Genomic DNA, 22,314 nt, shown 5'->3' with positions numbered 1-22,314 from the left:
CTCAGTGTCTTGTGTCTGTTCATGTAATCCCAGACTGACTCCATGACGTTGAGATCAGGTCTCTGTGGGGTCCTTACAATCTGTTGCAGGCCTCTTTGTCCTTCTTGTCTCTGAAGATAGTTCTTTATGACTCTGGCTGTATCTTTGGGGTTGTTGTCATGCTGCAGAATGGATTTGGGACCTATCAGATGCTTTTATGATGGTACTGCATGATGGATAAGAATTTAAACGTCTAAAGTGCCTGGAACTTCGGCACAGCACTGTATGTACAAAGACTGAAATCTCTGAGGCTGTTTTCAAATCCATCTGCTGAAAGGAGAAATTTTTTCTGTTCCCACCTTAAGTCTGAGTTTAAAATGCTCATGTACAAACATGATTTTGTGACAGTACAACCAGTTTACACCATTATAAACCTGTCACTATCCAGTGTGGAAACTTGAAAGCTCCACAGACACTGAATGGACTTCACAGTGATGTAGGGGACATCTTGTTTCCAGAAGTTAAACTTGTGAAATGAAACGATTCAAGGACACTGAACTTTTGTTTTGTAGAGACTGTATCAGACGGAAATGATTACAGTAGGGTAATAATTGCTTGAAGAATTGAACACATAAGGGTGTGACTGCTGTAACCGATTTTTACAGCACTTGGTTTTCACTTAACCAAGGGAAAAGTGTTAGATTTGTTTGTTTTGTGACTTTTGTTTGTGTAACTTTACGGGCAGACAGAAGAAGTCCAGTTCTCTTGTTAATATGGCGAGGACAGGTTGCACCCCATTTGCATCTCTGGCCAGAGCTTGTGTTCCATTGACAAAACTGTTGCCACGGAAACAAGACGACAAACTTTGATGATGTTGTCACAATATTTATCTGCACGTGGCATGAATACACAATCTTATAAACCACGTAACATGTTGTAAACATTGTTGCACTCACACTCATCGCCACATCTTTTTGTGTGCTGCTTAGGTGTCCAGAAAACAATCTCTCATGTGTGGACAAGCCATCACCTGCTGTTCCCTGCTGAGATTCATACAGTCAGATTATTACTGGAGGGGGGTCCCTGCGTCTCTGACAAACGGCACACACCACACCCTCTGTATGTATGCGTGTGTGTGTGTGACAGTAAAAGAGACACCAGATTTTTATGTGTAGCTTTAAATTGGTTTCACATGAGTCGGGCACACACTGCATCAGCAGATTCTCTGATCAAATTAAACGGAGATGAGGGGAGAGAAAAAAAGAGGCAGCGGTTGTACTGATGTATAATTCAATAAACAGGACCAAGCAGGGGCAGACAGAGGGGATGCTGTGCTCCCTTCGTCTCTCAGCTCTATATCTATTTTAGCTATGGATAGTTAACCCATGAATGAGAGACACGCAGGAGTACACCTCCATCCATCATCACTGCAACAGCCGAGTATAGACCCATGAGCAAGGAAGTAGAGAGGAATAATGTTCTTTATCTCAGTTTATTCACCAAAGCAAACTATTTTTATATATATTTTTGCAACATATATACATAATACAAATGTAATGATTACTTGATTCATTGATTAGTTGATCCACAGAAAAAAAAAGGTAAATATTTTGATAATTGTTTAAAGCAAAAATGCCAAAAAGCTTCTCAGTTGAGTGGGTCTCAGACTTTCCTTTGTCTTATGTGATGATAAAGTGAATTTCTTAAGGTTATGAACTGTTGGTCAGTCAACAAGCAATCTCAAGACATCAAAGTGGGCTTGAGGAATGTGTGACAGGATTATTATTATTATTTTTTTTTTTTTTTTTTTTTTTTTTTTTTTTGTATTTTTGGACATTTCATCAATCGAACAATTCACTTATCAACTAAGAAAACATTTGGCAGATAAATTAATAATGAAAATGTATACAGTACATAATTATAGCTTTGGATTTTTCATTAAAAAAGAAAGCAATGAATGTATTTTGGAAAGGTTTTAAGGTTTTGTGATGGTAGTTTATCTTCTTGTCTTGTTCACTTGCCAGAATTTCTAATGAACCACTTTTTCAGCTCTGCCATTCTGGGTGCTTTGGGACTGAGGTTAGGATTATTCATTGCTGCTACTATTCATTCATTACTCTGACCTAAAACAATTTGTCAGTCGATTAGTTGGATGACAGGCAATGAAATAGCATCTGCTCTGATAATGGATTAATTTCAGTTAATCCATAACACTGTTACATCTGTTAAGCCTTAATATTATTACTATTATTATTAATATTCAAAGGCAAATATTTATTTGTAACAGAGAATTGTACTGAGACAGATTCACTGATTCACTTTCAGTACAAAAAAACAACAAGGCCCTTAAATCTAGGCTTATATCAATCAAATAATTAATGCATTTTACAAAGGAATTGTGCTAACAATAGATCACATGTCTTAGATTTGAAAGCTTGAATGTGGAATATATTTATTACTCCACAGTGTTAACATATTCATGGAGGTGCCTCACACTAATAATGTAAAAACTGAAGCAGCACTTGTGAGTGTTCAAACACAGGACATATGGAAGACTTCAGAGGAAGAGAAGAGGCTGAACAGTTGTGGACACATGCTGCAAATATCACCAGAGATCACACACACACACACCCCACACACACACACACACACACACACACACACACACACCACACACACACACACACACACACACACACACACACACACACACACACACACACACACACACACACACACATTAGTAATGTATTCCAAAAGAAGAAACATCTCTTTGCTGGTGTTAAATGTACTTATATTGAGCACCAGTTGTTGACAGCTAGAGGGCATCTTCAGCGTGAGCCTGTGGAAGTTTAGTCGCTGTAAACGAACACAGGAGATAATGAAGATAATGAGTCTCTCTGTTAATGCTGTGCAAATTGATTGCAGACAGAAATTGTGCCGTGTGCCAAGCATTCTGAAAACATTACGCTAATATCCTGTAATTTTGACGTTAGCTTTAATATTGCTGGAAAAAGCCAGATGTGCTTTGTTCCCAAATCATCATGAAAAGCACCAACAAAGACACCGTATACCACAATTTTATAACTCTACTACTGAAATGATTGTATTCTAATATTTCCCTTATCTTGCTATTAGTCAAATGCACTTATAAGCTATTTCTAGACAGTTTTTCCAGGGATTTCTAGCTGCTGCAGTGCACCTCCTGAGAATTTTCATACAAAGACTCAAATTCAAGGCCAGCCTAATGCAAGTCAAATGCTTTTAGTCCGAAAATAGCACTTGTTGCATGTCCATGTACTTATGTTTATTGTTTACCCTCGCTCTAATTTACAGCAAGTACTCTTGAACATGCAGAGTTTCTTTTTGTCTTTTTCAACAAGGCCAAACAACAAATTACCTGGAGGACTTATTATACTTCAAACTCTTGAACTCTCAGATCATTATAAAATAAGCTGCTGACGATGGCAGACCTCTCTGTGTACTGAAGTCTAAATTATTATGATTGAGCCTAACAAGAGTATCTGTTTGGACGTAACACGGCTTGCATTGCATCTAAACAGTGTAATTGCCCAGTTACATTTGACTTGTGGTTGTGGAGGCTTAGAACTAAATAAATAATTACGTTTGGAGTTACACTCCAACCTGAGCTTTAGTCTCACAAGATGCTTGTGGGGTAGTATATGTTTGTCGTCTTTGTTTGCACTACGTCCTCATAGATCTTATAATTTTGGAATGTGAATCTACACATATTAGCCACTGCTGTCATCTCAAGAACATGCAAGGTAACAGCCAAAAATACTGCAACATTATTGTTTTACCCAGGTCTCCTCTATCTGCCCGTTTGATACAGTTTTAGTAAGTGTTTGGATTGTAACACAACACCGTGTGTGTGCTGACCCAGCCTGATCTTCCCACAGCAGTGTCTGGACCATGCGAAGCAATGTGCACAGAGACCCAGGACCAAAACAAAACAAACGGGTCTGAGGGAACATGTCTGTCGATCCAGGGTTCAGCACAGCCACACAGGGCTCATGGAGGACTCATATCTAGATGGGGAAAGAGCCACATTCCCCTGAAATGAGCTTCTCTGGGATGAAAGCCTTGTGTGAGCTCCCCAGATGACCCACGACCCCGTCTGTATTTGTGCAGGGGGGAGCCCTGATCCTGGGTTCTCTGCCTCCCTGCCAGGATCCTGGGGAGTCGGGTTGGGGTGGCCAGACAAGCCCACCATTCTGGCCTCGGGTGTTTTGCTTTTGGGGTAAAGAAAGACCCTCAGATGAGCCGGCACTGTCACAGCAGTAACCTTTCACCCTTGGAGTTTCAGAGGTGGGCCATAGGAGGCCACTCCTGGGGTGCTGTACTATCCCATGTCAGAGTTTGCAACACACTAATATTTCAGAAAATCTATTGTCAGCGTTTGGCTTCTAAACACAGTTTGAGATTTTAATATCAGCTGAAAATCATATGTATCTGAGTTCACATTGCAGTCGTGTGAGTTTCACATATTGCACAGGCAGCATGATGTCCACATTGTACTTGCCAACAACAGAGAAGAGCCTGGCATTTCTCAGCAACCTGGAGGCCAGCTTCAGAAAATCAGATCTGTGTGAGGAGGTGAGGAGAGAAGCTGTCATCAGAAACCTGTTTGCTCCTTTTATCTCAGCCAGCGATGGTGTACTGACATGATCACACTAAACAGACTCTGATAATTTGCTCAAGGGATGAGAAGAGGGAGAGAGATGCAGGTTCAAAGGTCAGCAAAAATCATTTTCATACCCAAACCTAATGGGGATATATTTGAAAAGTTAGGATGCTCAAAGTTCAATAGCAGCAGTGTGCAGTGTGTAGTTTTTAGGTATGAGCCCCATGAATATGCAGCTATGATGACTAACCTCTGCTCTACCCCTTAGGCTTTGCAGGATGTCAGAGTCAGCCCCAAACACACCCAATTACAAACAAACACAGATGCCCCAAATTCCACTTTCACTTGAAACAGTTGGCTGACCCCCCTTTCCCCTCTGTTCAGGTTACCTCTGCCCACTCTCACCCCCAGGCCAATGTTAATCCAATAGAGAGCCCGCTTTAAAGGAGGTTGAACAGGAAGACACTGTGGGTGACTGGTTGACTAACCCAGCCTCCTTTTTCATCCCCCCATCAGTTCACATATGGTCAAGAAGGGACACGAAGATGGACTGAATCTTGACCCGATCGTTATCGTGACCCCATTCCAGGTCCCTTACTCTTCCTTCCATCTCTGCTACAAGACAATTTTTCCCTCATAATCACTTCTATTTTTTTTTTCTATGACTGTTTTGCTCAGTAGTGTTTCCCAAGTGTTCATCCAAAAGTAGCAAAGTACAATGATAAAATGAGTCACAATAGAGGAAATGTGAAATTAAGATTTCAATTTCCAACTTTAACCATAACACCTAATATTGCGCATGTTTTTCCATGATGTAAAGTGCCTAAAATACCCAAGTAACACTAAAACAAAAGTGCACAGGGGAAATGGTGGATTGAATAAAATGCAGACTGTTACTAATTAAGACAGTAGAAAAAGAGTCTGCAGCCATGATAGCAGCTCTGAGAGACTGTACTTAGGAGCAGCGGTGCTTTGAGTTAAATGAAAATGTCAACATGCTTACATGCTCACAGTGACAATGTTGAGAGTTAAAAAAAAAAACACCTCAACAACACTAGCTGACTGACTGGAAGAATCTTTCTTATTTTACCAGTGTGCTTTGGTGTAGGGCCTTAATCTGAGCAATCTGCAGAACCTAAATATCTTTCTCTACAATCTTTATCAGTTATCCAATGAGGGCAAGACACATTGATGGCCAGCCTCTAAAGGATACTGCACCCCCTGCACAGAAACTTCAAAATAAAAGTACTATTCAAATTTTGACGATGGTGCTAGATGAAAAGTCAGGAGCTCACCAAAGTTATTACAGTTCATCCTGAGGGGGAACATGGATTTGTGTACCAAATTTCATGGCAATCGATCCAGTAGTTGTTGAGATATTTTAGTCTCACTCAAAGTAGGAGAGAGTCACATTGGCACTGCCATTCCCAGAGCCATCTTGCTTGGCTAATCAGGAGATGGGATGACTTTTTTTCTCTAAAGAAAATTGGATGTCTTACTGTGCTTCTGCTTGGCTAGTGGGACCGACTGCCCTCATTCTAGTTAAGCAGAGATGAAGCTGAAAGGTCACCAGGTGATCATCATTATTTGCTCCTCAGTTGCTTTTGCACACCTGAGGGTTGGACCCACAACATTTTGGGTAGTTTTGAACAGTATACTTTCATTCAGCTGCTTCCCTTTCTTTCCCTCTTTTCTCTAACTCTCTTTCTCTTTTCCATTTCTGTCTGTGAAGACTCAAACTTTCCTCCACTCATGCCACTTTTATTATCTCTGTCTGTTTTCCTTTGTCACTCCGTCGCTCACATTCTTTCTCTCACTTCTGGTGCCAGAGTTTGGCATTTTTTAATGTTCAGCGTCCCAGGAGGCAATATCCGGATTTGGTTTTGTGGTTGCACCATAAAATATCCTGACCAAGTGACATTCTCGTTTATACTCTTGGTTGGCTCTGCAGCTGAGCACCAAGCCCCCAACTCCAGTCATATTAGAGACTGCATTGTCCCAATAAACATGTCAGTCATGAAGAAGCAACAGATGGAAATCCATAAAGCTTCTCTTTGTAAATCACTTATCTGTTTCACAGTTTGCTGCTTTTAACTGATAAGAACAATAGCATTCACTGTAATTGCTGTAATGTTAACCTTCTTGTGATTAGGAATCCTACTTAACAGAGAGTGACTCTTCACCTGCTGTTTGTTAAAGTTGGCACTGCAGAGCTGCATGCAGATGAATCACATGGTTCCTGTGCATCTCCGACTTCTAGGTAGTCGTTGGCCAAATAGACAAGGTCGCGTCCAAGAGACAAACAGAGCTGTACTCATCCTCCTAATTGTCAGGAATGTCCTTATTGAGACAAGAAAGAAGCTCATTCACATGGCTCGTAATCAGAGTCATGCTCCCTGCACTTAATTTCGGAGGACACTTGTTGAACAACTCCCTTGTCCTCTTTCAAACGGCTGCAGAGATTCGGTGGCCTACACACCCCTGCAGAACCACCACAGGACAATGTTAGTTCACAGCCCTGGACATGTCACCATCTCTCTAATGGCACAACCATTTGCGGCTACTTTAAACAATGTGTCAGCTTTTACTCTTGTCTTAAATTGTTCTGATTATTCTATTTGAGGAAAAACACTCAAAGGGAAACTACAGATTTCCCAACATAGGTTAATCAGGGTTGTGTTGGGGTTAACACCAAGGGCACACGCGGGCAAACAGATTCAAATGGTTCTTTTGATGACCTTTGAAAGTCAGAGCCATGCAACTACAACTCTATGCAGTTTGAAATATTTTTGGTGTATGGTATTGTTGTCTTAATAATCATTTTAGACACACAGCTCCTAATAAGTACCTCCCGATTTTAGCAAAAAGATCTAATGCCAGGCACTGAAAATCATTTTGTGAATGTTTTGTGAACTCTGTCTAATACAAAAACTCTTTTTATTTGAAAAAAGACTATGAAATCCATCCTTTTTTGAACAAGGAAATGGCTGTTTTAGATATCACAAGTGACTGTTTCAGTCAGGGGGAGGATGTTGATATCTGAGCATCGATTGCAACCCCATTTTGCTGATAAAAACACGCTGTATGTGATGCAGATTTGACTGTGATTTGTGGGTTCAGATGTGATCTGAGTCAGCTGCAGTAGTCATCACTGCATCCAGGAGTCTGTAACAATTATCATAACAAAGCTTTACAACATATAACTCTAGAACAGGGCCTCTGGCTGCCCTGCAGGCCTCTGCTCTCACAATCGTGCAGCAGGGTATTACTGTAAATCTATGGGCCTTCTTGGCACAAGCCAAGAGGGTGTAGTCTATCTTTAACAATATGACAGTTGGCAAGTGGGCTGACCAAGCATTAAAGACACATGTTGGATAATACACTTGTCTACACACACATTTGCCAAGATTGCTTCCACAAGTCAGCTCCTCAAATGGTGGCGAGAATTTTCTGACATTTCTACAATCCTGGATTTAAAATTAACATTTTCTTTTATATTTTATAACCAGCCTTGACTTTCTAATCCCACCGAGGGCTCGTGTCCCTTTGGTTTAGTAATGAGCCATATTTTACAGACTTCAGCTTCTCTGGGGACTTTGATTTACTCTGAGAATTAGCAGACTTGAAGTAATTTATGGAACTATTTCACTGCATCATAGTAAAGCTATGGAGCGAACCATTTTCATTCTCTTTATTACAATGCCAGCCATTTCCTGCCAAATTTGCATGAGCTGGGGCAGATTGACAGTAAACAGCTGCATGAATGTGGGGCTAATGGGTCCACACGCAGGGGTAATATTTCAAGCTGGGATAAGTCGTGTCACAATTCAGAATAATTTCACAATCTTGTGTCACTGATGTTTTTGTGAATTCGAAGCTTTCTTCTTTCAGTTAAAAACAGTCAAGTTGATGTGCTTGGTATGATGGATTTGGACTGACTATTGGTCTATCAGAGTTAGCTGATGGCAAACATCCCTGAAACTTGATATATCACAGCAAAGGGATTTGTGGAAATTCTGCTCACAGACAATAATAATTGGGATGTTTTTGTGTGGTTGATCCCAGTCTAAAGATAGTGACTCACATGGCAAACACAAGACATGGCAAGCCCGAGCACTAAACCTGTAAACTGCGTGGCTCCTGAAATTGGTGACCTAGACAATTAAAGTGGAGGGGTCCACACAGGGGTGCTGGCGTGAAGCCCATCAGGCCGCGTGATTTAGCCTGAAAGGTAGCAGCCATGATGGAGGGTCACATACAAAGGCTCCACTCACCAGTGCTCTTTTGCTTTACACCTCAAACTCACGCGCATTGCCCTTCGATTGCTTATTGAATTACATCTAATCACTCAATTAAAGTCACATGGAGGAGCAGCATACGTTGTCTCCGCCGAGCCACTGGATGCTGGATAACGGGCTCTGTGTTGTTGTTCGTGGGAAGTTTCAAAACAAGATGTCTGAAATGTTAGCACTATGACAGGCGTCTCATTCGCTGGGTGCAATTAGTTTTGTTTGACGACAGCTTGGGAAAGCACCATCATGAAGCTAGATCAAACACTGGCATTTTTCTGTTTTTCTTTTCTATTCTTTTTCTATTCTTTTTTGATTTCTCTTTAACTGCATTCCATCCCATTTTACAGTTTGTGTGATATAAATTGACATTTACCAAAATGTCTTTCATATAGACAGTGTTTTTTTAATGGTGTAAATACATTTTTAAACAATGTGCTATTTTCAGGTTTCCAAAAAAAAAACAGAAACTGACAAAGAAGGATGTGAAGAAAAGTATACTGTGACTGAAAACTCTGGTGATGAAAGAGTTTTGACTAGAATGATGAGACTCATTCAACCTACACACAGCTCAAAAGTACAATCTGCTGTCAGCTAAGAACAAGAGGATGAGGCGACACTGACCAAGTGCATAGCAACACTAAATCAATGAAGAAAGTGAAAGTGTGGGCTAATGGATCATGGTCTAAGTGTGGTCTAGTAGGGACCAAATTTCTGTTGAATCAGACACTGGCATTAACAGTATGAATCTATGGATTCCTCCCAGCGTAAGCAGTACGGTTTGCTTCATATTGCATTGCTTCTTGTTTGATCCGTTAGTGTTTCAGAGTTCTGAAAGCAACAAATTGACTAGCAATCAATTAATTATTTAAACTCTGCATTGATAAATGCAATGTTGGGCATTTGTTTGTGTAAATTCAAGCTTCATAATACATTACGTGGAATGTAAGAATTATTTTCCTGTTGGATTATGAGCAGTACATGGTTGGACCATGTATCTGTGTATATTTTCAAATGTCAAAATTGCATCAAAATAAATTACTTAATACTCTGAAGAAATGGGTCATTTATTGGCACAGTTCTCTGTGTATGTCTAAGGCCTAATGCGGGGTCACTTCCAAGGTTTTGACAATCTATACAAGTTCCATGTGGAGATCTACTGTGGCTGCAGCCAGTTGGGTGTTGAGAGGCCGCAGTGAGTGAGGAGGAAATGGGGTCTGGCATGTTGACTCAGGAGTAAATCCCCCCGGACTTCTCAAAAGGCCACTATTAGAGTTTAATCACCCTGCAATCCTGGACACACTCTGAAGCTGAGAGGGATGACTGATGAGCAAGCAGCATCAACTCATCCAGAAGGTGCAATCAATGCTTTGGATGGATGAGCACAATCCAATGATGAGGAAACAGAATAAGCTTTGAAAAAGTAATGTTACAGTCGTTTTTTCACTTTTCACGCCTCCTATTTTATTAAAAACTGGCTCTCGCTTGATTTTGAACAATTGGTTTGTGAATCCACTAAATTATACTTGTAAATGATACTTGAATGGCCAGTGCAAGTTATTCATCCTCCCAGTTAAATTTTATTGCCTTGATTTTCCCAAGGCCTTCGCAACAGTGTTCTCAATTTCTTAACAAGTGAGGCTCTTAGTTTTCATTATGCACAGCTTATTTTTAGACAAAAGACCCATTCTGCTGTCTGCAAAAGCAAAAGGCAGAGCACCAGTGAATTGTTTCAATGAAATTTGCATAATGCCTAGTGACTTAGTCTCTGTTTTAAGCTGAATTTTTTCCAGACATGGCTGTTTGAGCTACCAGAGAAAAGAGAAAAGAACAAGTGTGGAGAGAAACGCACTATCAAAGGAAGGAACTGAGCTTTCATGTTAGGACACTTTGATTGTGTTACAGATTGGTTCCAGGTGAGGCAACTCTGAAAGAGAGGAAATCCAAGGGAAGAGAGAAGTCCTTAACCATGGATGGCATTGCCAGGATTTAAGCATTAAGAGAAGATTTGGACTAGCAGGTGTAGAGAATCGATGAGGCTCAAATATTCTGTATTGTCGTGGGTGGCATCATCATGGGGCACTTCAGCAGTTTTGGAAAGTGTCTCTTTTTAATCATAGACAATGGACAATAGATAAAACTGGCCACATCTCCACCAGCTACAAAACTTTCCTACTACTTCTACTTAAATAAAACTTTTAATGCAGGGCTTTTATTTGTGGTGGACCTTTTTTTTCTTCCACCACTGACAAAAGCAGTACAAAGCCTGTACATGTGTAATTTAAAAACCCTGCCCAGTCAATTTTTGTCCTGAAGTTCTTCACAATCTGTCCAACTGTGGTCCACCATCCTGCCAGTGTGCCTCCCTGCGCTGGCTCTCTCCAATGATTGGAAGCAGGCATTGCGTGGGAAGTCCAATTAGAGACGGAAATTGCACTGAGCTTGGCGCTGTGCAGCCAAGGTTTGCCGCATGGTCACTTACCTGCACATCTGCATTGATTTTTTAAAAGCAGTAGCCACCTTTTTCCACCACCTTAATTGGAGTTTCCATAGCTGATTGCTTAAAAGAGAAATGCACTGCCACGGTCTGCTTCCTGGTAACGGTCTGGCTTTTCACTGATGTCTGATGAGAAGGAGGTGGGAGTCAGGTTTAGATTTATACCAGGAGGTCCTTTTTATGCTCATCTAAACAGAGCAGGTCTAAACTTATGAGGTCCCCATGAGACGTGGAGCAAGAGGTCACCTACTGTCACTGGAATAATGTGTCTAGATAAAATATGACATACTTGATGATGTTGTGCTTCAGTGAGAAAATGGAGATAGTTTGGCTAAATGAAAAGAAACCACTGAAATCAGTCATGAAATTGTCAACTCTTAAATCACAGTATTCACATGTAGAAGAGAATAAATCACAAACATTGTATGAGGTTTTCAGGTATGAAAATCATTTTTCTACTTTAATGAATGGGATAACTCTTTATAATATGCAGCTCTTTCTTCTTGCAGCACAGACAAAAGTTCACCTTTGACCTGTAACACCGTAACCACTCACTCATAGTCACACTGAACCTTCAAGAAGGTTTTCATGTGTCTTGTTGGTTCATTTTCTCAATTATTCAGCCATGAAAGCACAACAGCTCAGTGGATTTGGAGTTATAAAGCACATAATTACCATGATTGTAGCTTCTAATCCATTTTCTGTGGTCTCAGCATTTATTATTCTACAATATTACTGCTTGCTTCTGTCAATCTAAGAGGAAGAATGGCACACCTAACACCCCACCCAACCCATAAAGGCAGAACTTTCTCTCTGTTTGATGCGGGTCTTGGGACAGAACTTCAGGTGCAATGTGTAGCTGGTTCATCAGAAGCCAGCAACACTGTTCAACATATGGGGATCATTTTAGGGGGAAAATGACTTATGGCCAAAGAAACATATGTAAAAACCATGAGGTAGATTGGCTCAAAACAGATTTACAGTGTGTGCATCACACATCTTTGCAAATATAGAGTACATCCACAATAAACTTCAAACTGACTTTATAGGATCTCTAAATCAAATCAACATATAGATATTACAATAAATATTCAGATTTGGAAAAGGAAGATGAAAAAAGAAATGCGTGTAATGTGAGCCAAACATTCCCAGACGTTGTTGTATGACAGAAAAGAGTAAGGAATACTGTTTAGAAAAAGTCAAAGTGTGTTGCTGTATGCATATGTACACACAAATTGCTTTGATAGTGGTGTAATGTAACATAAGTAGATTTAGTCAAGTACCATACTTAGATAGTTTGACATTTTGGGAAAATGCGTCAGATGAGAAGTTAGATACCATTGTCACGCCTGTACTGTAAATACGAAGCTAGAGCCAGCAACCAGTTTAGCAACACAGGCTACAAATGGGAAAATAACTATCTGCTTCTGTAAGCAGTAAGTGTATTTCCCAGAATGTGGAACTATTCCTTTGTACAAATTTGATGTACTTGTACTTTACTTTAGTGTTTCCATTTTGTCTTAACTTTATGTTCCTATTGTGCTTTTTACTCCATTTATCTGAGAGCTCTACTGTAGTTTCATTCAGGTTTTCTAAAATTCAGATTTTAGACACATAATCATCTGATTAAGTATGATGTATTGTCAAAGATAAAACAATCAAACAGCAGGAAAAAAAAGTTCAAATTAGCTCCCTCTTGACCACCTACAAAAGGAAAACGCTACTTACACATTAATTCATAGGGAGTAATGATTAACACTAAGAGGGACCATTTCTGTTCTGAGTACTTTGATTCTTTAAATATATTTTGCTAGTTATACTTACTTACATTTACTTACATTTACTTACATTTACTTATGTTGCTTGCTTGCAGCGGAGTATTTTTACTTTGTGGTTTGCTACTTTTACGTGAAGGATCTGAATACTTCATCAACACCTGTGCTCTAATCTCTCTGCCTCCCTGCCTGACATAAAGGCCTGCAGGTATCCAAGCCAAAGCAGTAAACATCATAATAATCACAGAATCCATCACATCGCACGTCTATACACATGGCCCGCTGAGAGGACAATGAAAGGGAGGACAGCTTGAAAGAATAACATACCAAAAAAAAACGTAGTGGGAGTAGAAAACAGATTGTGAAGGTAGGCAAAAATAGGTGAGCGAGATTCTGCAAGGTAGAAAGAGCGAAAATATAAGGTGGGACAAAAGTGGAAGTGGAGGCTGCTCAGTCCTGGAGTTTTTCTGGGGCCCCAGAGATTTTCTACCTAATAAATCCTCAGCACATATTTAATCCAGTCAGAGCGACATGCCCAGTGAGAGTTAAAGGATGCACGCCTATTACTCACCTATCCACCTGAATGTGCTGCCGTACCCCAAACCCCCACCCTCCAAAGTCTACTCCCACAGCCTGTCCTCCATTGAGACAGCAGGCACTATAGGCTATCAGAGAATCGAAGCAGGAATGTGACTCCTGACAGACACATCTCTCAGGACCGCAGACTGAATATGTTCCCAATTAGCTCCATCTGATAAAGTGTGAGTGCAAGTGAAACCCAAGGCGGGCATGATCAATAGCACTTGACTCATTTTGTCAGATGGGTTTGACATTGACAGGCCGCACCATGATTAATCGCAGTGGTGCTGCAGATAATTGTCCGACCACATCTTCCTTTGTAGGTGTTGTTGAACTCTCACTGTCATGTCTGTACAGCTTTGAATATGGCTCGTCATTTTCAATTCACTTATAATTAATCTTTTCTTGAACTGGCATCTGTGCAAAAAAACAGCTTTTCCTTAATCTTGCTGTCAGTTATTTCACACATGCACACATACACACAAACAGCCTTTTTTCTAATGTATTATCCCAAGATGAATCTACCTGGACCAGAACCGCCATCTGCTGTTCACACTGCACACTGCACCAGAGTGAGTTTGCTGTGCGGTGGTTGTTTCAGTGGGGTAAGCTGTTTGATAAAAACAAGCTGCAGACCGCTGCGGTTTCGTCCTCAGAAAGTCTCCTTGGTTTCCATGCACACAGCTGGATGTTTTTACCCATTCTGGACTGCTGTGACATGGGCACTGGAGATGAAACAGGCCTCCCTCAGCACACAAACACAGCACTACACTCCCAGCCTTGTGTACAGCTGGTAGGGATGACACAAGAGGCACAGGGCTTTATTGAGTCCTTCTGAGGCTGCTGTGCAAGTCAGGGCAGTGCTCTGGCAAAGCTCAGCCTGCAGGGCAACAGAGGAGAGCCGGCCGATGGAACACAGGCCGCTTGGCCGATGCTGAGGGTCTCTGTAGGCTGGTGTGCTGTGTGTGAATGAGATGAGACCTGGCTTCCTCTCAGCTTCAGTCTCATTAAACTCAGTGAACTTTCTGTAGCAAGGGAGCAACAGATAAAGTGAGAAAAACAAGTTCCTTTAACCCCAAAGTTCTGTTGGGGTCCTGGAGCCTCTGCACCATCTTTAATAGTTCAAAAACATACTTCATGTTGTTTTGTCAGTGTCATGATTCATGACTTTAATTAATTATATGAGAATTAATAAACACGTCCAACATGATTTTGATAATCAACATAATGTTGGTCTGATTAAATGTTTCAGAAGTCCGCTACAGAACATAATACATTACTTCCGTTTGAGATCTCAGAGACCACATCTGTAAACGAGAGCCTACAGCCATGGTAGGGGCTCTGTGAGGTATAGCTAACACATCTCAGTTTGGCATGTAATCATGCTAACATTTGTTAATTAGCAATCAAAAAAGCTACAGCTCTGGCTGGTAGTTTTGTACTTGTGGGGCAGGTATGTGGCCCTAGACCAAAGTCATAGAACCTGATGAGCTAGGTGAAAAGTTAAGGGATCACCAGAATTATTATGATTCATCCAAAGGTGACTTAAACGTCTGTACCAAATTTCATGGCATTCCATCCAAAATATCCACTATGTCACTAAAAGCCAAAAACATCAACCTGTTAGTGGGAGGGGTTTATCAAAGTCATTCGGATTCATCCTGTGAGGTTTAAGAATGCCTATGCAAACCAACAGGCCAACACTGGCATCCCTTGAGCTACACCACTACTATTGCTAAAAAGACTTAAATACAAGTTTATTTGGATATTGGTTACTGTAGTTTTATAACAGGCAGTTACAATTTAACCTCAAAAGTTGACCTCAAACACGTCGCTACATTGAGTAATGACTACTTGGCAAACACAATGAACATATATTTGTTGATATACAGCCCGTATAACACATGATCTCATGAATCTCACATGATCTTATTTGGAGTATAGACAGTGCTTTCAGGTCATTTCTGTATTTTGCAAGCCCAGTTTGTGGCAAAGAGAATGGTTACCACTTCTGCACTTCTCTACATATTGGGTTTCCATTTAGAAGAAAAGATTATCTGAAAGAAAAAGGATCGATTTTGCAATTATTATTTCTTCTTTTACACACACAGGTTTGAGGTTTGTGAGACTCCAAACAATGAAGAAGTAAAGCCACTGTCAGCAAAACACAAGGGTTAACTGCCCCTTGTCACCACTGAGCTGCTGCCAAATTATATTCATTTATGTAGTTAACATATCATTTATCCAATACACATTAAGCCTGGTGTTCAATATGGAGCTCATTTGTTGTTGAGACCACCGCGTAGTAGATTTTTTTCTATGCAGTCATTCCTCAAGCATTGCTTAATGCCACACTGATGATCCTTCAGTCTGCAGACCTCCAAATGAGTAAAGGCCCAGTCTCCCTCTGTGTGCCTATACAGTATATTCCCATCTCTATTGTGGGAAAAGTCGTTAGTTTCCCCTTAAGTATCTCTTTCAGCAAGAGCGTCATCTCAGCCTGGGTGGGTTTCTTACTGTCTGTTCCTTCATTCCTCTCTCGTCTATGAATAAAGCACTGCCAGAGCCAGCTAAAGACATTATTCTGGAGCTTCTGTGCTCTGCCTTCTCCTCCCTTTACCCTCTTCTCTCCCCTTTTCTTTTTCCATTGTCTTCATTGCAAATTGTTTCCCGATCATATTTTTCAGCCGCTTTTTAGTGTCAGTTAAGGCTGCCTCTCTCACCCAATAATATGGTGTGGCCAGGCGTCTTTGTTCCTGACCTCACACACAAGCGTAGTTCATGGATTCAACTGCTGATATCATGCCTGTAAAGATAACTGAGGATGACAGGAGATTGTGGGGTGGCAATTGAGGAGCACACCTTGTGGCCAGTTCAGAGTGAGTTGACAGCTGGCAGACATGAAGAAGAGAGGAGAAACACTCTGAAGGGCATCAGCTTTGAAGGCAGCCAAAAGGAGAAAAATTTAGAGACAATGAATATTGCAGCCCAAAACATCATGACTTCATTAAGATCAGTTTCTTCTGTTTCTTGTTCTGTAAGATTCATTCTCTCATTTTGCTCTGCTGGAAGACTGTGCCAGCATGTGTGGTTTTCAATCAGCCTAAAAGGGCACATGTGAACCCGTTACTCACTGACCTCCACTGGCCACCCATGGCCAGTGGTTTATTATGAGAAAAAGCTGTGTCCCATAACAGATTTGCAGTGATCTGTGTCTTATCCAGTCAGCTCTCCTTATGTTTGTTCTGTGACCTTGCAGGAGACCTGATACCTGACTGAGCTGTCATTCATTGGACAGTTTATAAAGCTTTTAGTGACCTCTTGTGGCTAAAAACTGGAGGAAAGAACAGGGACCATATTTATGAAACAGCTAAAAATCCTTACATTTACTCACAAGCTTAAGAATAAAAGCTCTTTTTCATATTTCTTATGACAAGGTCCCTTAAATTTGTTAAAAGTAGACCCTAGATTACAGTGAGCATATCCACTGTTCATGAAGTCATGAGTGATACGTCAGCTGAAGCAATGTGTAAAATTCAGAATAAAGATGATCTGGTTTAAAATCAAAGCAAATGGATTCATTATTTACACTGACAAAATTTGAAAATGCTTACTCTTGTCATTTTTCCAGTATAACTACACTACATACTTACAACCCAGATAGAATTAGTGTTTATAATGAAATTTGGATACAGCTTATGCCTCTAATTCTGCTCAGAGCATACTTGTGACTAATCATGTGATCACTTAAAGTTCACTTAAAGGGTACTCCTACACTTTGCTGTAAGTGAGAGTAAGTAAATGTGTCCTGTTGCCCCCAGTCAGCAAACATTTTTAAACCTAAGTTGGCTCTTTCCTAAAAATCCAATAAATAAGATCCTAGAACACTGCATATAATTGTAAAACAGAAAAACCCCATAACATGAAGAAGGCCCTCCTCACTATTAATCTGTGTCTGTAATCAAACGCACTTGTATAGAAATGTCTCTTTAATTTTCTTTGTGACTCCCAGGAAGACACTCACACCAAAACTTATCAGTGTTTTTCTAAACTGTAATTCATTTAATAAACTGACAAGTAAATATCCAAAAACTCTTGGGCGCATGTCCAGAGGGTTGTGGCAGTTACAAAAGAGACACTGGAAACATGTCCTATGTCAATAAAATTAGTATTGCATGGGTTCCCTCGATCACTAGAGGGCATCACCAGTTCAACCTGGCAATACATTACAATCATTCTGATCAGGACTTTTATAAATGGATATTTTATTCCATTATCTGGTCACGCTTTATTTTACTATGTAGATTTGTACTAATAATATAGAAAACACAGACAGTGTTCAATTAGTACATTTCCAATTAATTATTTCCAATTAACTGCAAATATAACACAAACAGTCTTTCAGTCATTGCAGCAGGCAACAGTTCAGCATGTATGGAGAATTAAGTTTCCAGTAATGAATTAATATTTGGGGTTTAAATGGAGCAGTTCTTTTATGTTCCCATTTTGCCTTTAATTAGTACCAAATTAAATTATTCCACGGAAATGACCCATCTATAAAATAAAGCGTTACTGAAATTCTTATTGTTTCTGGCCAGCCTGAGGTGATGTAACAGTGTTTCACTACAAGAAACTTCACAAAGATTTTGTTTTTGTTCATTGCTAAAGTTCTTAAATTCCAGTGTGTGTAACAAACAATGATTATTGCATGTAGAAGCATTTTCAGTATTTAAGTATTTTTTGCATTTAAAGTGAAGCCTTAGAGGACAAACTGTCTGTTATTGCTTGTGCAGTCTTCATTAGTCTCCAGCAGGGAGCAATGCAGAGATGCAACCTCTCCTTTCTGTGTTAAAATGATTCCATATGAATGTCAGATGCATGATGAAGCCTACGCAGGCTACAGAAAGTTTATTTATCAATGGTTCATTCCCTTTAAAGCCTGTGGGAAAAGGCCAAGTATTCTGTTGAGACAGATATTCTCCTAAACCATGTTATTATTGAGTTTGGTCCACTCAAAGATGTCCTGCTCGCACACAATGTCTGAGTTGATGAGCAGGTAGCGGTCACCTACACAGAAGTGTTTCTGGCAGGCAGCACACTTGAAGCACTCCAGATGGTAAACCTTGTCCCGCACACGCATCGTCATCTCAAATGCTCGGATCCTCTTCTCACAGGAAGCACAGAGACCGTCCTGACCAAAAAGCCTGAGTGAAGGAGGAGATGCCACCATGTTACTGAGAGGAAGATTAAAAACGTTCACTCATTCTTAATAACATGACTCCAACAAGATTTCCCAGGTTTCCACTGAACTACTGTGAGTCTGAAATTCTGTAAGAGTCAGACGTTTGAAGTCCCTAGTTGGTAATCCAGCACTGACCTGACTCAAACAAAACGTGCTCCACAAATCAAATTATAGCACAATTATAATACTGAATCTCTATTACTCATCTGCCTCTGCACTAACCTACTTATTATAAATTAAAAATGTGAAGGATAAAATCTAGATAAAAGGCCAAGCCGTTTCTCCCTTTAAGCATGAAAATATACTCACTTGTTATCCAACTGGTTAACAATCCAACATGTGATAAAGTGATATGTGTTAAAAAATATTTATGAGACATTCTGATTCTTTCTTCTTTAAAGGATAAAGCTGACAATAGTCCACATTTTTTGTTACTGTCAACAAATCCCATGAAAAGACCAAAACCGAGAACGTGTTAGTCCGTCTATAAAAACTTTCTGACTTCTCTACCCAGTCTGTGGCACTGGTCAGTAGTGTTTGTTGGGGACTACTTCCAGCTGCGGATTAGTATACATTTGGTGCTCTAGCATGCCCTTATAGCAGCAGGACAGTGTATGGAGGTGTGATTCAGCCTAAACTACAGTCCCCATGTTCATCATAATGAGGGTGATCCTGTGCAACGGACCAACCTGAGGTAGTCCCTCCGACATAATTTTCTTCCCAGCTTGTAGTAGAGCCGGCGTCCCACCTCTCCCAGCCGACAGCCACAAAGGTCGCAGCTCAGACAGTCCTCATGCCAGTACTGCTCTATGGCCTTCAGGAAGAACCGGTCACCGATGCTCTGCTGACACCCGCCGCATGTCAGCAGAGAAGGTGGCATCTGGAGGACCTCATCCACTGGCTCCCTAAAGAAGACAGACAACTGGTTAGAAAATCAAATAGTGGCAGGCTCCAACAAATTACTGTTTGTTTTTTTTTCAATTACTCAGTCAATCATTTGGTCCATAAAATGTAGAAAATAGTGAAACATGCATAGCAGTTTCCTAAAGCCCAGGGTGACATATTATCATCATATTATTTATTTAATTCCAACCAACATTTGAAAATAACAACTTATTTTTATGTATGATAGTAATTAAAAGACTTCATGTTTTGAGATAACAGAAAATAAAGCCTAGCTTTCCAAAATGATCCTGCACTGACATTTGCTGTCTGGCTCCTCTGCTACATTTTCTATTTCTTGCGTCTGTCTATTTATGCTTTTTTTTCTCATATTTTGTGAAGCACATAGTATTGCTGCATATTTTTATTGAAATGTATGACACATTTCAATAAAAATATGCATAAATAAATTATATTTTATGTATGTTTTTATTTGCTATCTGTCCGTTTTAAGTTACTTACAGAAACTATTTAAAAATGTGATTTGATGCTGTCCACCTGAGGGAGCCATTGCATATTGTTAAATATAGTAGAGAAGACGCAAAGCAATGAAGAATGGTGTTTTATACATGTTACATGTGAAGCATGCAACATTATAGACAAAATAAACGATAGAAATGATTTACACTTGGACAGCTTACCTTCAGGTTACTTCCCTTGCTCTGGGAAACACTGAACTTTTTCTTGCCAAGTGAATTTTTTACTCCCTTTTCACACACGTAACAACCTGCTCTTGGACGTGAAGTTGAATATTTGTCTGATCTAACACCAGGAGCTTCCTGACCTCATGCTATCAGCCATATGCAGTTATTATACCTGAGATAGTCTGGCTATCACCTTATTGATGATGCGTCCTGGAATGACTTATTTCAATCCGAAATATCAAATTATTTCAATTTATACATCAGCTACTCACTCGTTGGCTTCCAGTGTCTTCCTTTCTATAGTGGATGCCATTCCTAAAATATGATGTCCAATCCTGATCCGGATGAGGCTTCAGAGTCCGCTGCCACCTCAGCGGCTACCTGTGAAGCTGCCTGCGGGCAGACTGAAGCCAAGACGCGCCGCACCTGCTCCCACAACCCCGCCGAGACGCCAGTTACACCCCCAGTTTGGGTTTTCTGTGTGATAAATTAACAGCCAATCGCGTCCGGCTGAAATGGCCGCAAGGCAAGAAGATTTCGCTCCGAGCGGCTAAACGATGATGGAGGACGCTGTCATCATTTCCTGAGGCAGTAACCCGAGGTGACACTTCATGTCTCTCAAGTGTATTTTATCATCCCGCCGCGACTCTGAGCACTGCCCGCGCTTTATGGAATCAACCATCAATCATCGGTCACTTCGCGTGGATCTCATGTGTCCGTGCGTGTTTTTCATGTGAGCGGGCTGCGGACGCGCTCCTCCTCATGAAGCCGCGGCCACCGTTATTGTGCAGCAGCAGCATCGTGTTTAAATACGTCGGCCCCCCTCGGTCTCTGCTTTCGTTTCCCTCTTCCTGCTCACGACTGTTTAACAATGGGGGGAAATCGGTCTTAAAGCGACAGCTTAACAGTGCACAGTCTGCTCTGTCAGGCGTGAGGCTGGGTCGTGACTGAGACTAATGAGTTCATTATATGCTTTGCTTCACCAAAGTGCCGATAAGGACGAATAATCAAGAGTGGTATGATATAATTATACAGGTCTTGTGTGTCTTTTTTTCTGTTGAGTACAACTCGCCTCATTACATCCCACAAGAAAAAAAGTAATGCATGAAATGTGGTGAAAAATAATGTTAGAACCACTTTCTATAAGACTGTTGACCAACTAAGGACTGATGGTTAATAAATCATTCCATGTGTTATAGATCAGTTATAAGTCATTAATTAGAATGTGGCTGACAAGTTATTTAAAGTCTCCTTAATAGTGGTGGAAAATAGTAGTACTTATACTGTATATTTTGAGGTACTTGTACCTGAATATTTCCAGTATATGCTACAGAATACTTCTACTTAACTACATACATGTTGGTGGTAACACTTATGTAATTTTGAATGCAGGGCTTTTACTTGTAACAGAATGTTTTAAAATTGTGGTGTTGTTACTTTTACCTAAGTAAAGATCTCTGGACTTCTTCCATCACTGGTCATTAGAAGTCGGTGAAAAGGGGCATGTATTAAAAGGGAAATTATTGACAATGGAGAAAAATTTATGTTATTAATGCATTTTTTATATATCATAGGATTATTATTAGTGATTCTGTAACCTGTAAGCAACATTTCAGTTTTCCCATTTCAATTTTCCCTCTTGCGTGGGACTGTGTTCTTTACAGAGCTCCTGGATTACAAGATACTCCTACTAACTTGTAAACTGGTCGAAGAAAGAAGATG

The 22,314-nt window shown here is 40.4% G+C and overlaps 1 protein-coding gene across 1 annotated transcript; it reads right to left on the bottom strand.

Annotated features, from left to right (window-relative positions):
• Positions 1–18,355: 18,355 nt before the first annotated feature.
• On the bottom strand, positions 18,356–21,434 carry lmo2 (LIM domain only 2 (rhombotin-like 1)). Its single transcript, XM_041039197.1, has 3 exons — positions 20,865–21,434; positions 19,696–19,911; positions 18,356–18,968 (listed from the first exon to the last, which is right to left on the bottom strand). Exons 1-3 carry the CDS (start codon positions 20,903–20,905, stop codon positions 18,746–18,748), a joined length of 480 nt encoding a protein of 159 aa, XP_040895131.1. The 5' UTR covers positions 20,906–21,434; the 3' UTR covers positions 18,356–18,745.
• Positions 21,435–22,314: the final 880 nt, after the last annotated feature.

Source organism: Toxotes jaculatrix, chromosome 5 (genome assembly GCF_017976425.1).
Source record: "Toxotes jaculatrix isolate fToxJac2 chromosome 5, fToxJac2.pri, whole genome shotgun sequence".
NCBI classification, from domain to species: Eukaryota; Metazoa; Chordata; class Actinopteri; family Toxotidae; genus Toxotes; species Toxotes jaculatrix.
This window is presented reverse-complemented; position numbering and strand designations above follow the sequence as displayed.